The sequence below is a fragment of the Lolium rigidum genome, chromosome 1 (assembly GCF_022539505.1).
Source record: "Lolium rigidum isolate FL_2022 chromosome 1, APGP_CSIRO_Lrig_0.1, whole genome shotgun sequence".
Classification (NCBI taxonomy): domain Eukaryota; kingdom Viridiplantae; phylum Streptophyta; class Magnoliopsida; order Poales; family Poaceae; genus Lolium; species Lolium rigidum.
The window spans coordinates 27,908,841-27,922,186 of record NC_061508.1 but is presented as its reverse complement, the minus strand read 5'-3'; the positions used below and the strand labels follow the sequence as shown (position 1 = coordinate 27,922,186).

General features: G+C 46.2%; 1 protein-coding gene across 2 annotated transcripts; it reads left to right on the top strand.

The window, feature by feature from the left end:
• The first annotated feature begins 1,718 nt into the window (after positions 1–1,718).
• Positions 1,719–4,921, top strand: LOC124685120 (probable galactinol--sucrose galactosyltransferase 6). 2 transcript variants are annotated; one of them, XM_047219440.1, is made up of 5 exons: positions 1,719–1,890; positions 1,991–2,257; positions 2,388–3,506; positions 3,603–4,263; positions 4,358–4,921. In XM_047219440.1, exons 1-5 carry the CDS (start codon positions 1,745–1,747, stop codon positions 4,667–4,669), a joined length of 2,505 nt encoding a protein of 834 aa, XP_047075396.1. In that variant the 5' UTR covers positions 1,719–1,744; the 3' UTR covers positions 4,670–4,921. The 2 variants fall into 2 exon arrangements, with proteins under 2 accessions (XP_047075396.1, XP_047075395.1); XM_047219439.1 differs by having other exon boundaries at positions 1,988–2,257.
• The last annotated feature ends 8,425 nt before the right edge of the window (positions 4,922–13,346 follow it).

Genomic DNA, 13,346 nt, shown 5'->3' with positions numbered 1-13,346 from the left:
CACGTCAGGCCTCTTATCTTCAGAACAACACGCTGGACTACATTATCCATTCACCTTACGTGCACTTGAGATCAGAAGCGAGTCAAATCCAGAGAGCTCCTGGAGCCGCATTATTGACGGAAATCGTCGCCGTCGTGGACGAGCCACGCAAGCAAGACGCAACGCAACGCGGCACGAACGATCGGAGCTTGACCCGGCGTGGATCCAGCGTGTCGATCCATCTTATCGGCGTGGATCCGCCGTGGCAGGCTTAACCCCCGCCCGCGTCGATCCACCGACCACAGCCGCCGGTTCCTTCCTCGGCTTGGTCGCGGCCGTGTTTCCAGACCAGAACCCGTCGCGCGTGATGTCTCCATGTAGGATTACCCCCCACCTGTGCCAAGAGGTCCTGGGTTTGACCTGCAATGCATTTTGGAGTGGCAAGGGCTTGCCTCTATAATCCTTCCCTAGACCCCACCTAATGTGGAATATTGGGTGTGGCCTTTCGAAGGAATGGGCTACCTAATTTCAATGGATATTTGAATTGTGCCAAGGACAAAGAATTGTAATACCATCGCCTTCAATATATAGGGTGTATTTCTTAGATACGACAAATTTGAAACAAACAATTAGTCGGTCGTTATATGATTTTTGTGATGTAAAATCATAGAAATAAGTAAATACTTTTGAATAAGAGTCCAATGCTACAAAATTTGTTTGCCATAAAGTACTACACACTATCCTTCTTGGAGGTGTTGTAGTGGTCTTATTCTTTTTCTTCTAGGGTTATGTGCATATGTAATATCTCTAGGATATTTCGTTGTTGCAGAGAGATGTAATTGGTATCTTCACGATATTTATATATCATATTTATCAAAAAAAGTATTGTATTTGAATAATGGAACATCGTTTCATGGTAATAGCCTTGCACGCTGTTTTATAAAACCGGAGAGCGCCCTCAGGTTGGGACATTCGTCAGGGAACACTACTCATCGTCACTCGTCAAGTTACCACCAAGGAGAAGAAGAGAGAGTTGGAAGGGCGGAATACAAGGCTATGGTTTCGACCGTCGTCGATAGAGCGACACAAGGGTAAAAGGGGACCCTCCAAAAGGGAAAGTTCAAACGGAGGCCGAGCTACATGTAGGACTTTATTTTATAATGAATAGTGCACATTTCAAGATTATAAAATTTTATAATGAATAGTGCACATTTCAAGATTATAAAATTTTATAATGAATAGTGCACATTCCAATACTATAAAATTTGTTAGATTTTATCAATTCCGTGTTACCTAGAATACAAATTTTTTGCATTGAGATTTTACACCATCGTAGCATACATCATTGGCTATCTCTATAATTTTGTTTCGTAATATTTTTGAAGCTTCAAAATATAAATTCTAAGTGTCGTTGTCTTAGTGAATCAAATTTATGTACATATTCGAGCGAGAAGGTATATGCCATCTCTCTACTTTTTGTAAGCCAGAACAAATCCAATACTCAAAAGACAACTTTACGTGGCAAGAGGGCCGGCCCGACACGCCTCACCGTCGTAACAGAATTCCTTTCGCAACTAGCTTGTGCAAATAGGAGTAGCCGGGAAGTGGATCCGATTAGCACAAGTGACCACCAATCCCCATCGCGCAAACCAACGAAGCGTACAGTCAGCACACAATCACATACGGGTAGGGATACCCATCCCCACCCCCACCACAACGCAACAGATTTACCAGACAGCCGCCAGCCAATCTATGCCCGCCCGTGATGGCGGCGCTCACCCCCAGCTGCAGCAGCCCGGCCGCCGCATCTCCGCCCCTCCTCGCGCGTATATATACCCGCGCTTCTCCTCCTTCTTCCCGCTCATCGCTCCTCCCGTCGCCTCTCTGCCTCAAATCCAATCCCATTCCTCGGTATGTCCGCCGATCCACCATCTTTCTTGTTCTTGTTCTTGTTCTCCCCGCCGTCGTTGTTCCTTTAGCCGTGCTGATTTTCTTGTTCCGTGTGTAGTAGGTGTTCGTTTAGGACTCTTGCGGCGCCCAACGGTTCGTCGTCGTCGTCCGGCAGGCGGAGCGCGACAGGGGAGGAGATGACGATCGAGTCGTCCGTCAGCCTCGCCGACGGGGAGCTGTCCGTCCGCGGGCGCGCGGTGCTGTCCGGCGTGCCGGACGCGGTGTCCGCGACGTCCGCGGCGGCCAGGGGCCCCGTCGACGGCGTCTTCCTCGGCGCCGACTTCGCCGCACCGGCCTCCCGCCACGTCGTCTCCCTCGGCGCCATGAGGTACGCTCGCTCCCCTGATCCCTGATTCGATCTCCGACGCGCCAGCGATCGGTTCGTCTCGATCGGCATTCATCTGATCTGGTTTGCGGACTCAAACATTCTTTGTTGATTGGACGCGGATGCATTGCAGGGGCGTGCGGTTCATGGCGTGCTTCCGCTTCAAGATGTGGTGGATGGCGCAGAGGATGGGGGTAAAGGGCGGCGACGTCCCGCACGAGACGCAGTTCCTCCTCGTCGAGTCCAGGGCCGCATCCGACGAGGAGACGTCGTATGTCGTGTTCCTCCCGCTCGTGGAGGGCGCGTTCCGGGCCAGCCTCCAGGGCGGCGGCGCGGGCGGCGACGAGCTCCAGCTCTGCGTCGAGAGCGGCGACGCCGACACGCTGGCGAGTTCCTTCGAGCGCGTGCTCTTCGTTGGCGCCGCGGAGTCCGACCCGTTCGCGGCCATCGCCGGCGCCGTCGCGGCGGTCCGGTCGTCCCTCGGGACCTTCCGCCCGCGCGCCGAGAAGAAGCTCCCTGGCATCGTTGACTACTTCGGGTGGTGCACCTGGGACGCCTTCTACCAGGACGTCACCCAGGAGGGCGTCGAGGCCGGGCTCCAGAGCCTCGTGGCCGGCGGCGCGCCGCCCAAGTTCGTCATCATCGACGACGGCTGGCAGTCGGTCGGCACAGACAAACCGAACGCCAACGAAGATCCCGCTGGCGAAGCCAACAAGCCGCAAGGCCTGCCCCGGCTCACTGGCATCAAGGAGAACAGCAAGTTCCAGAGCGGCGAGAACCCGGCCACGGTCAACGGCATCGAGACGCTGGTGCGCGCGGCCAAGGACAAGTACGGCCTCAAGTACGTGTACGTCTGGCACGCCATCACCGGCTACTGGGGCGGCGTCCGGCCGGGCGTCGCCGGGATGGAGGCCTACCGCTCCGCCATGCAGTTCCCCAAGATCTCGCCGGGCGTGGCGGAGAACGAGCCCAACATGAAGACCGACGTGCTCACGCTGCAGGGTCTCGGCCTCGTGCACCCGCAGGCCGTGCACCGCTTCTACGACGAGCTCCACGCGTACCTCGCCGCCGCCGGCGTTGACGGAGTAAAGGTGGACGTGCAGTGCGTCCTCGAGACGCTCGGCGCCGGCCACGGCGGCCGCGTGCAGCTCGCCAGGGAGTACCACCGCGCGCTCGACGCCTCCGTCGCCAAGAACTTCCAGGACAACGGCATCATCGCCTGCATGAGCCACAACACCGACTCCCTCTACTGGTACAGTGCATAACTCGATTCCTTAATTAGAAACATCGATCCAGATGTTCATTCTCAGAGGAATTGGATCGTGATCTCTGCCAATTTGACGTGCAGCTCGAAGCAGACGGCGGTGGTGAGAGCGTCGGACGATTTCTTCCCAAGGGAGGCAGTGTCGCACACGATCCACATCGCGGCGGTGGCGTACAACAGCGTGTTCCTCGGCGAGTTCATGCTCCCGGACTGGGACATGTTCCACTCCCTGCACCCCGCCGGCGACTACCACGGCTCGGCGCGAGCCATCAGCGGCGGTCCCGTCTACGTCAGCGACGCACCGGGGAAGCACGACTTTGAGCTTCTGAGGAAAATGGTGCTGCCGGACGGCACCGTGCTCCGCGCGCGGCTGCCGGGACGGCCGACCAAGGACTGCCTGTTCGCCGACCCGGCGCGCGACGGCGTGAGCCTGCTCAAGATCTGGAACATGAACAGGTTCACCGGCGTGCTCGGCGTTTACAACTGCCAGGGCGCGGCATGGAGCTCCGCGGAGAAGACGAACGTGTTCCACGACGCAGGCGGCGCCGGGGCCCTGACCTGCGGCGTAAAAGGCCGCGACGTCCACCTCATCGCCGAGGCGGCGACGGACGGCGCCGGGTGGTGCGGCGACTGCGCCGTGTACCGCCATGCTGCCGGCGACCTCGTGGTCCTCCCCGACGGCGCGGCATTGCCCGTCTCCCTCAAGGTCCTGGAGCACGACATCCTCACTGTGTCGCCTATCAAGGTCAGCATTCTGCAATGTCCAACCTGATCAATTGGCACTACAGTACAATTGTAATCTATATGGCGACTGATCAAATGATCTCGGGCGACTGCAGGACTTGGCGGCCGGGTGCAGGTTCGCGCCCATTGGGCTCATCGACATGTTCAATGGCGGAGCGGCGGTGGAAGGGATGACCTACAGCGTCCTCGTCGACGGCGACGGCATGACGACAGCGGCAGTCGGGCAGGTGTGCATGGAAGTGCGAGGACGCGGGAGGTTCGGGTCCTACTCGTCGGTCCGGCCGAGAAAATGCACGCTGGGCTCAGCTCCCGTGGAGTTCTCCTACGACGCCTCCTCCGGCATGGTGATCCTCGAGCTGGAGTCCATGCCCAAGGAGAGAGTTCACAAGATTGTTGTTGAGCTTTAGGATAGTTGCAGAAATACATCACAAAATCACATACAGCAGTATTTCTCTTCTTCTACAAAATGGTCTATTGATGCACACACATCAGAAATCAGAACCTATGTTTTATAATGGTGTCCACTTTGATCAGGCTTGTACCATGATGGTGGACGTTGTAGCGATTGGAGATGAGTAGGACTTGGTGTCATCTGATTCATGATTCAGTTAAAGGAACCAAGGACATAGTAGTACTATAAACAAAGACAATTTGAGTTAGTAATGGCTAATCAACTGACCTGGAGCTTCCATTTTTCTTTTTGCGGGTGCTGCTAGTTGTCTGAACAAGTGTCGTTCAGTGTTATGGTGGCTGAGTCTTGCGTGCCTACCTGATTCGATGAAGTGGCCCTGAGTGTGGTGTTTAGTTCTTTATCACTGAACCTTTCAACATTGGGCACATGGCACATGGTGGAGCATATTACACATGGTAGCAAGTAAGTAGGGAGTAGTAGCAATTGCCATGGCTCTGCCGTGTAAGAGCAACTCTATGCCGTCGAGCTTGTGGAGCTCGATGCGGAGTCCAATCATTCCCGTGCGCTACAACGACAAGGAGTCCTGAAGCTCACTTTGCTTCGGAGACTACGTCGCTCCAGAGAACATGGAGGAGGTGCCCACCTCCTCGCTCGCTCCGCATCGCCACCGCCGTCGAGGAGATGCGGAAACGCAAAGCGGAGAAGGTCAGCGAGACCTTCTTTAGGGAGTCGGTCGGCGTGGAGCGGCGGGACATCGCCGAGCGCAAGCGGCAATAATGCATGAAGGAGAAGTTGCTGAACTTTGCGGAACTCGCATCCGGCGAGGAGTGTGCCAGCCGCGTCGCCGCCACGCCCATAGGCTCCGGTGAGTATCTCGGAGCTGCATTTGGTAAAATTAGGATTCCGCGGGGGCGAATTCCGTAGAATTAGGGCTTATTTTGCTCAATGTTGCTATGTTTCTAATTCTGTACGAACTGAATATGTATGCTTGGACGACAGGGCTATTTCACATAACAGGTCTCCATACATTTTTCAATGGAGAATGTATGCTTGACCCGGGAGTTTTTCTTCACTAAACCACGAGTTCGACGCTCAACACATAGAAACGTTAGATACATCTCCTTCAGTTCAGTACAGACTACAGACATCTACTGACATGGTTTCGCTGCTTTGGAAGGGAGGGAGGATGCAGCCATCCGGTCCAGATCTGGATCATGTTGCTGCTAAACTGCAAAGTGGTTTGCTATTGCTTTCAGTTTGGTCCATCTTATGATAATCTGTACCTTATTTATCCGATGGGGCCAGGCGTAAAACTCAGAGATGGCTGGCAGTGGCGGTGCTGAGACGGGAACGTATCCTGTGAAAACAACGTAGTTCCTGAAAATCTGAAAATGTCTATAAGAACCATTGGATCTTATACCAACGATCAGATTTCCAGCCTCAGTTCCACCTCCACTCATTTTGCAAAATAGCCCTTCCACCTGTCCTCAATCTCTCTCTCCCGTCTCCACTCTCCACCCAACCTACGGTTCTCCCCCATTTCTGGCTGCATACGGTGGTGGTTGCCGCCTCCCGGCGACAAGCGGCGCCGCCTCTTCCAATGATCTCCCGAGACTTCTCTCGCAGCAGTTCTGGCCGCCACTCGCTGATTTCTGCAGGATTAGTGTGGCTGATCTACCTGCAATGTATTTTTTCTTGATTTTTGAGTGGGAGCAAAGATTGATTTGTTCTGGCTGTGTGCGTGCTTGTTCTGATTGTGCTCTTGAATTATAGAATTCTTGACCCGTTGCAGTATCAATCTGCTATAGATTTCCTGATTTTCTTCCGCGATCTAAATGGTCGATGTTCATTATTCTTTTATTATTCAGATCTGATTCTGTCCTCATCCCTCGCTACTCTAAACGGTGAAATCGAATGGTGAATACAGATCCGTCTTCTTTTTTCTCTTGGTCTAAATCTGAACTGCATGCTCCATGTGTGCTCTCTCGTTCGCGGAATCGAACGAAGAAGGATTTTTTCCTTTATAATTGCGAAGATCTCGGAGTATTTTAATATTTTCGAGTTCATCAGTGATTGAAATCGAGATGAAACTAATTTGTCCAACCCATCTTCGAATCGTAAAGGACCAACCATTTGGAAGATCCAGGAATTACTCTATGGTCCATCTGATAGTTGGTACATTAGTGCAGGGGTTTTCTACAAGTGTGCATCCACTGATTGGTGGGGGATGAAGACTTCGCTCTAGCCGTTCATTCACGATCCAAGGGCTGAGAACAAGAATTTGCAGATTTGCAGAACATGTTCATTTTCACCTGATATGCCCCCGTGCTGAGACCTCTCTAGGCATTGGGCGTTGCAGAAAGTTTCAGCTAGATTGCTGTAGTGCAGAAATCCGTGCATTGATTTCTTCAGAGGGAGACGTACACAGCATCAATAGTTAGATCATTTCGTTTTCTTAAACGTGCTATGCACAACATCATTGGGCTAGTTGACCTGCATCTAGGCCAAATCCTGCCTGGGCTAGCTAGATCAAACTTCTCCCGTGTGGATCGCAGAGAGCTAACCTGTTCCACTTCAAGCAATCATCGCACCTCTACACAGAAGCCCATCGGATGGTTTGACGGTGTCAGGGCCAGGATGTCGCAGAGGCCAGCGACGGGCCGAGTAATACTGATCCCTGTAACAGGCCTGCCGTCCATGATAAACAAGACCAAAATTGTACTAATGCCTGATTCCACATTGGGCCTACTATTTCACATTTATCTATATTCTTTCACATTAATATACAAATCACTTTGATGGAAATATCTATGAAAAGTATGTACCCCTTTTTTCTAGTAGATTAATACAAAAGTCATATAGTAGCATTTTTGTAGTTTGTGCAAAGTAGTCATATGGACTGCGAGAATATTTTGTACATAAACTTTTTGAAAGTAACATATTGTAATTACTCTAGCAAATTTAAATGTAATTTAAAGTGAATATGTGTTTTGGAAAATATTCTGGTAGCGAGACAAATATGGTGAATTTAGGTGTCCAAATCTTCGTCAATTTGTGATGAGACAATAGAAACACAATTTTAGAGAAAAAAGTGTAAATACATGTGAAAAGAAGTTGCAATGTTCTCGATAGGGCGAGGTATGGCGCCCAACCTACGTGCAAGAGGTACAATAATCCATCCAACGTCGACATGGACAAACCTGCTGGAGTAGTAATCATCAAGCAACACATTGATGATCAACACGCGTCATGCTAATTTTTGATAACAAAGAACCTAGACACAATATGTAAAATAGATAACTCAAGGATGGAAATTTTCTCTGTATTAATAGATGAAGTAATGTTGAATGATTCATCCTGTCACCACACGTATCTAATTAAAAAATATAATAAAAATGCAATTTAAACTTTGTCGCTCAAACCCTGTTTCTTCGCCAACTTTAATGGAGTTTGACTTGAGCACATAAAACACTAAGGCCACCTTAGACTCATCATTGCTTCGTGCGGAATGTTCGGACTTGGGCTAGAGATGCCCTCATCACTCTCAAAGTTGTGATGCAACAACTCTTTGTATAGATCTGCATCATGATACAACTTAGTTGAGAAAATGTATGGACATAATTAATACATGGTGTTTTCCTCAAAATTATGTTATACTTATGTGGCAAAGGATCATGTTGCAAATGGTAGCCAGGACCGGTTCAAAGAGACAAATAAAACTAAATAAATTTATACTAAAATTTTATAGTTTTTATACCTAATTATTTTAGCATTTTACAGTATTACTAAATATGATTTTTATTTGTCTCAGTTAATCACATGTCTAGCAAGGTTTTAAAATATTGTTGTTATGCTCTTTGTAGTAAATATCAATGAAAATACAATATTTTTATGGTAATTTAGTATTTATTTGTAAGAAAAATCTCTTCTTGAACTACTTTTGTAATTTTTTTTGATCTACATAATGTAGACTTATGGATGGTAAAGATCTTTGAAGCATATATCTCAGTAGCAGTTTCTAGTGTATATTAGGTAAGTTTTTTTTTTCTAAATGGGAGCGGAGACCCAGCCTCTGCATCAAAGCGATGCATGTCGTCAGGACCTATGCCCTACAAATAAAAATAAACGCCCATTAGCTAAAAATCGTTGGGGCATCATTTGAGTGACCCTATGACAAAACAGGAGCACACGACTGTAGTAGACTCTCCGAGAGCGTCTCATGCTCTCACTTCAGAAGTCGTCACCTCCATCAATCACTGGCTCATGGCAGACCTCGTAGCACCACTGTCCGGCAGATGCTCCCAAAAAAATGCCCTCATGAGTTAGACTGACGCTAGCTGCGACACCATTGTCTGATACCCGTGTAAAACTTTTGGAGCATAACCAATGCCATCACTCTTTTGTGGTGAAAGATGCGTGACATGTCACAATTTAACAATATGCTTGCATGCTTTGTGATTGATATTAAACATCATTGCTTACACGAATCACCCATCAACAAAGTTTTTTTAAGGAATTATATATAGCAGATCAGAAGGTTCAGCCACATATTATTACAGATAATGTACAAACGCAAATATCTCAAGAAATGAATGAAAGGTGTGTAAGGATTACTTGGATGATGAAATAGGAAATGCTCCTTTTCAAATAGGACCCTTGAAGGCACCGGGCAAGGATGGTTTCCATCAAGATTGTTCCAACGACATTGGGGAGTCTTCAAGAATGATATTGTTGTTGCTGTTAAAGATTTCTTTAGGATCGGGGTGATGCCTGCAGGAATAAATGATACGGTAATAGTTCTTATACCAAAAAAATAAAACCTGGTGTGTCCAAAGGATTTCAGACCCATAGACCTCTGTAATGTTATTTACAAAAATGTGTCGAAGTGCATGGTAAATAGGCTTCAACTGCTGCTCCAAGAAATCATTTCCCCGAGTTATAGTGCCTTCATTCCACATAGACTAATTACAGACAATGCTCTTATAGCTTTTGAATGCATTCATGCTTTACAGAAGAGCAGTGATGGGAAAGGTAAGTTTTGTGGTTACAAATTGGATCTGGCCAAGGCGTATGATAGAGTGGATTGGAAATATCTGGAAGAAATTTTAAAGAAGCTAGGTTTTGGAGAGCAGTGGATTATATGGGTAATGACATGTGTCAGAACGGTAACATATTCAGTCCGGTTCAATGGAGAGATTTTGGAGAATTTCAAACCAACTAGAGGACTTCGACAGGGGACCCTCTATCACCATATCTCTTCTTATTTGTTGGAGATGTGTTGTCTAGGTTACTACAAAGAGAGATTGATGCAGGACATGTTAATGAACTTAAGGTATGCCGACGTAGCCATACCTTCTATTTACTGATGATAGTCTTCTTTACTTTGAGGCCAATGCAGATCAAGCAAATAAAGTTAAAAATGTATTGAATAAGTACGAGGTGGCCACATGGCAACGTCTAAGTCCTAGAAAATGCCCCTGTTGTTAGGAAAAAAAATGTACTGAGGCACAAGGGCAGGTGGGGGCAACCATTTTGGACATCCAGACTGTGGGTTTCGAGGAGAAATACCTTGGTCCACCAATATGAAAGACCGAATTTTAGCCAGTCAAGGAGAAAATCAAAAGCGTGTCTCCGACTATGCTGAAAATATTCCTCTAGTGGAGCAAAGGATGTTCTCATTAAATCAGTGATACAAGCCATTACTACTACGTACTCCATGAGTGTGTTAATCTTAGAGGGACTGTGTGAAGATCTCATGAAATTGACAAGAGACTTCTGGTGGGGTGATGAAAATAAGAGGAGAAGAATCCACTGGATGAGCTAGGATAAAGTTACTAGAAGAAAAGGGTAGGGCGGAATGGGCTTCAGAGATCTCCATTTGTTCAAACAAGCATTGTTGTCTAGACAGGCTTGGAGACTCGTTGCTTTTCCAGAAAGCTTATGTACAAGGTTACCAAAAGCAAAATACTACCCAAATGGAGAGTTAACAGATACTGCTTTTAGTAGGAAGCCATCACCCTGTTCGCAAGGTATCACGTATGGCCTCGAGATCCTGAAAAAGGGCATATTATGGCGTATCGGAAACGGGAAGAAAGTAAGGATTTGGAGAGATAATTGGATCCCAAGCGGAGACATGAAAGTCACTGCAAACTTGACAAACTCAAGATTTAGATGAGTAGATAAGCTTATAAATCACGAGGACCGATCATGGAAGGAAGATTTGGTAAGACAAGTTTTTATGCCTTTGATGCCGAGGAAGTACCCAAAATTCGCTTGCCAAGAATTGACGGGGAGGATTTCATATCTTGGATACTAGAAAAACATGGCATGTTTACAATGAAGAGTGCCTATAATATGGCCATTGATCTCAGATCCAATAATCCAACAAACTCAAGTGGAAATCTGAATGTGGATAGATGTCTACGGAATACTATTTGGAGTGCAAATGTACCTCCCAAATTAAAGATATTCACTTGGAAGTTAGCTACTACTCCCTCCGTCCCAAAATATAAGGCGCCTAAGGATTAGTCAAAAGTCAACGTTTCTTAAGTTTGACCAAATTTATACACAAAAATATAAACATTTACAATACTAAACCAACATCAATAGATTCTTCATCAAGTATATTTTCTTAATATGTCCATTCGATATTGTAGATGTAAATATATTTTCCTAAATATTTGGTCAAAGTTTGTAATGTTTGACTTTTGACCAATCCTTAGATGCCTTATATTTTGGGACGGAGGGAGTAACAGCCTAGCTGTTCAGGTAAACATAAGTAGAAGACTCCCCAATGTCTTGCCCACTTGTAGCATCTGTGGAATGGAGGAAGAAACTGGGTACCGTGCGACTATGAATTGCACAAAGGAAAAGACTCTAAGGCAATGTCTGTCTGAAATTTGGGAACTACCACATGAATCTGAACTAGTCTTTACAGGGAATGAATGGGTCTTTGTCTTGCTAGACAAACTTCCCAAAGAGATGAGGAACAAACTGATGTTCAATCTGGTGGAGAGCGTGGTATCACAGAAATAACATAATCTTCGGCGATGGTAAAGCTTCTATCCAAAACTCGATCATTTTTTTACAGAGTTATTTAGCTACCTTGCAGAATTTGAAGAAAGGGGAGCTCGTAGTGGATAGAAAAGGAAAAGGAAAAAATAGACTAGAAGCTAATCATTGGTGACAAGGTCCAAAATGCAATGCAAGTGCAGAGCAAAATCTGGGAAAAACCACTTGATGGAAGGATAAATGCAATGTTGATGCAAGTTTTTTAAAGGAATAAATGAATGGTGCTTGGGGTGTGGTTCTACGGGATCACATGGGTAACATTCTACTATCAGCTTGGGATGTCATCACTCACCGCCAATCAGCGGCAATGGGAGAAGCTATTGCATGCCTTGCAAGTTTGAGATTGGGACTTGCAAACTGTACTTCAAATCTTATCATTGAGACAGACTGTGCTTGAAGTGAGCAGAGACTGTACTAACGTTGCTCATGGTTTATGCCAACTTAGTCATAATGTCTTGTGTCGTGGAGTGTTACAAGGTGCGGTGTCAACCTGTGTGTCGAAAGTGGCCTTGGATGATTGTAGTTCAAACAATGTTTTCTGATTAATACACAACAAATTTAAAAAAAACATAAAATGGTGTGGTGCATATATATACATACTTGTAGTATGATATGCAATAGAAAATTAATAAATTTAAATTGGGATATTGCTGAAAATCAGCAAGCTTAGCATTTGCATCATTAAATCAGCACAACAAGCTTAGCATTTGCATCATTAAATCAGCTTATTTTTGCTGGTATAAAATCAGCATTTGTAGTACTGGTGAAATCACAAAGCATAGTGTTTGCATTAGATTCTATAGTACAGACCTTCAAGACAGCTGCATCTTTCTCCAACAATTGGCAACTTGTTTCTTTTGACCATATTTTTTTAATACTACCTTTGTTTCGAAAAGTATGTCGCAGATTTGTCTAATGTATCTAGGACGGAGGGAACATATGTTATACGTACATGTTGTATCAGACAAATATGCAGTACTGTTTGCAGTGGCATGTCTAGTGTCCAAGTGCACTACAATATGTAAGTATGTGTTCATGTTGGCATGATCACAATTATATTTTGTTGTAGGATTAAAATGCATCCAAAAGATACTGTTCTTGTTCTAGCAAGAACCATCTAAAATAATGCATAACTCATTGTTCCAGCCAGCGGGATCCATGTAAAATAATGCATAACCTCAGCTTCGCTAACTCATATTGTACATGATGTCACGGTTTTGTGAAGCATTCATTTCCAAACCACCACATGTCTAGTTTATTATTTTGTTCTAGCACTATATCACACACAGTGACTCAACGCACACATTTTTTTATTTTATTTTAAAATTTGCTTTGGTTGAATTCAAATTTGCTTTGAATCTGTCGGTGCCCCTAGGTCATGCATACAAGGTTAAGGGATGCAATTTCAAGTTTGGTCATGCATGGTGCATATAACATCCTACCGCGGGGTACCTCTACATATCTTCTGCCAAAATTTACAATATCTAATGTCATTTTTTTCATAAAGTTGGTGATAAATCAAAAGAAAAGTCAAATATAGCTATGATTTAAGATACACTTCCATACGCCGTAGTTGGATATTGACCAATTGGTGAGGAAAA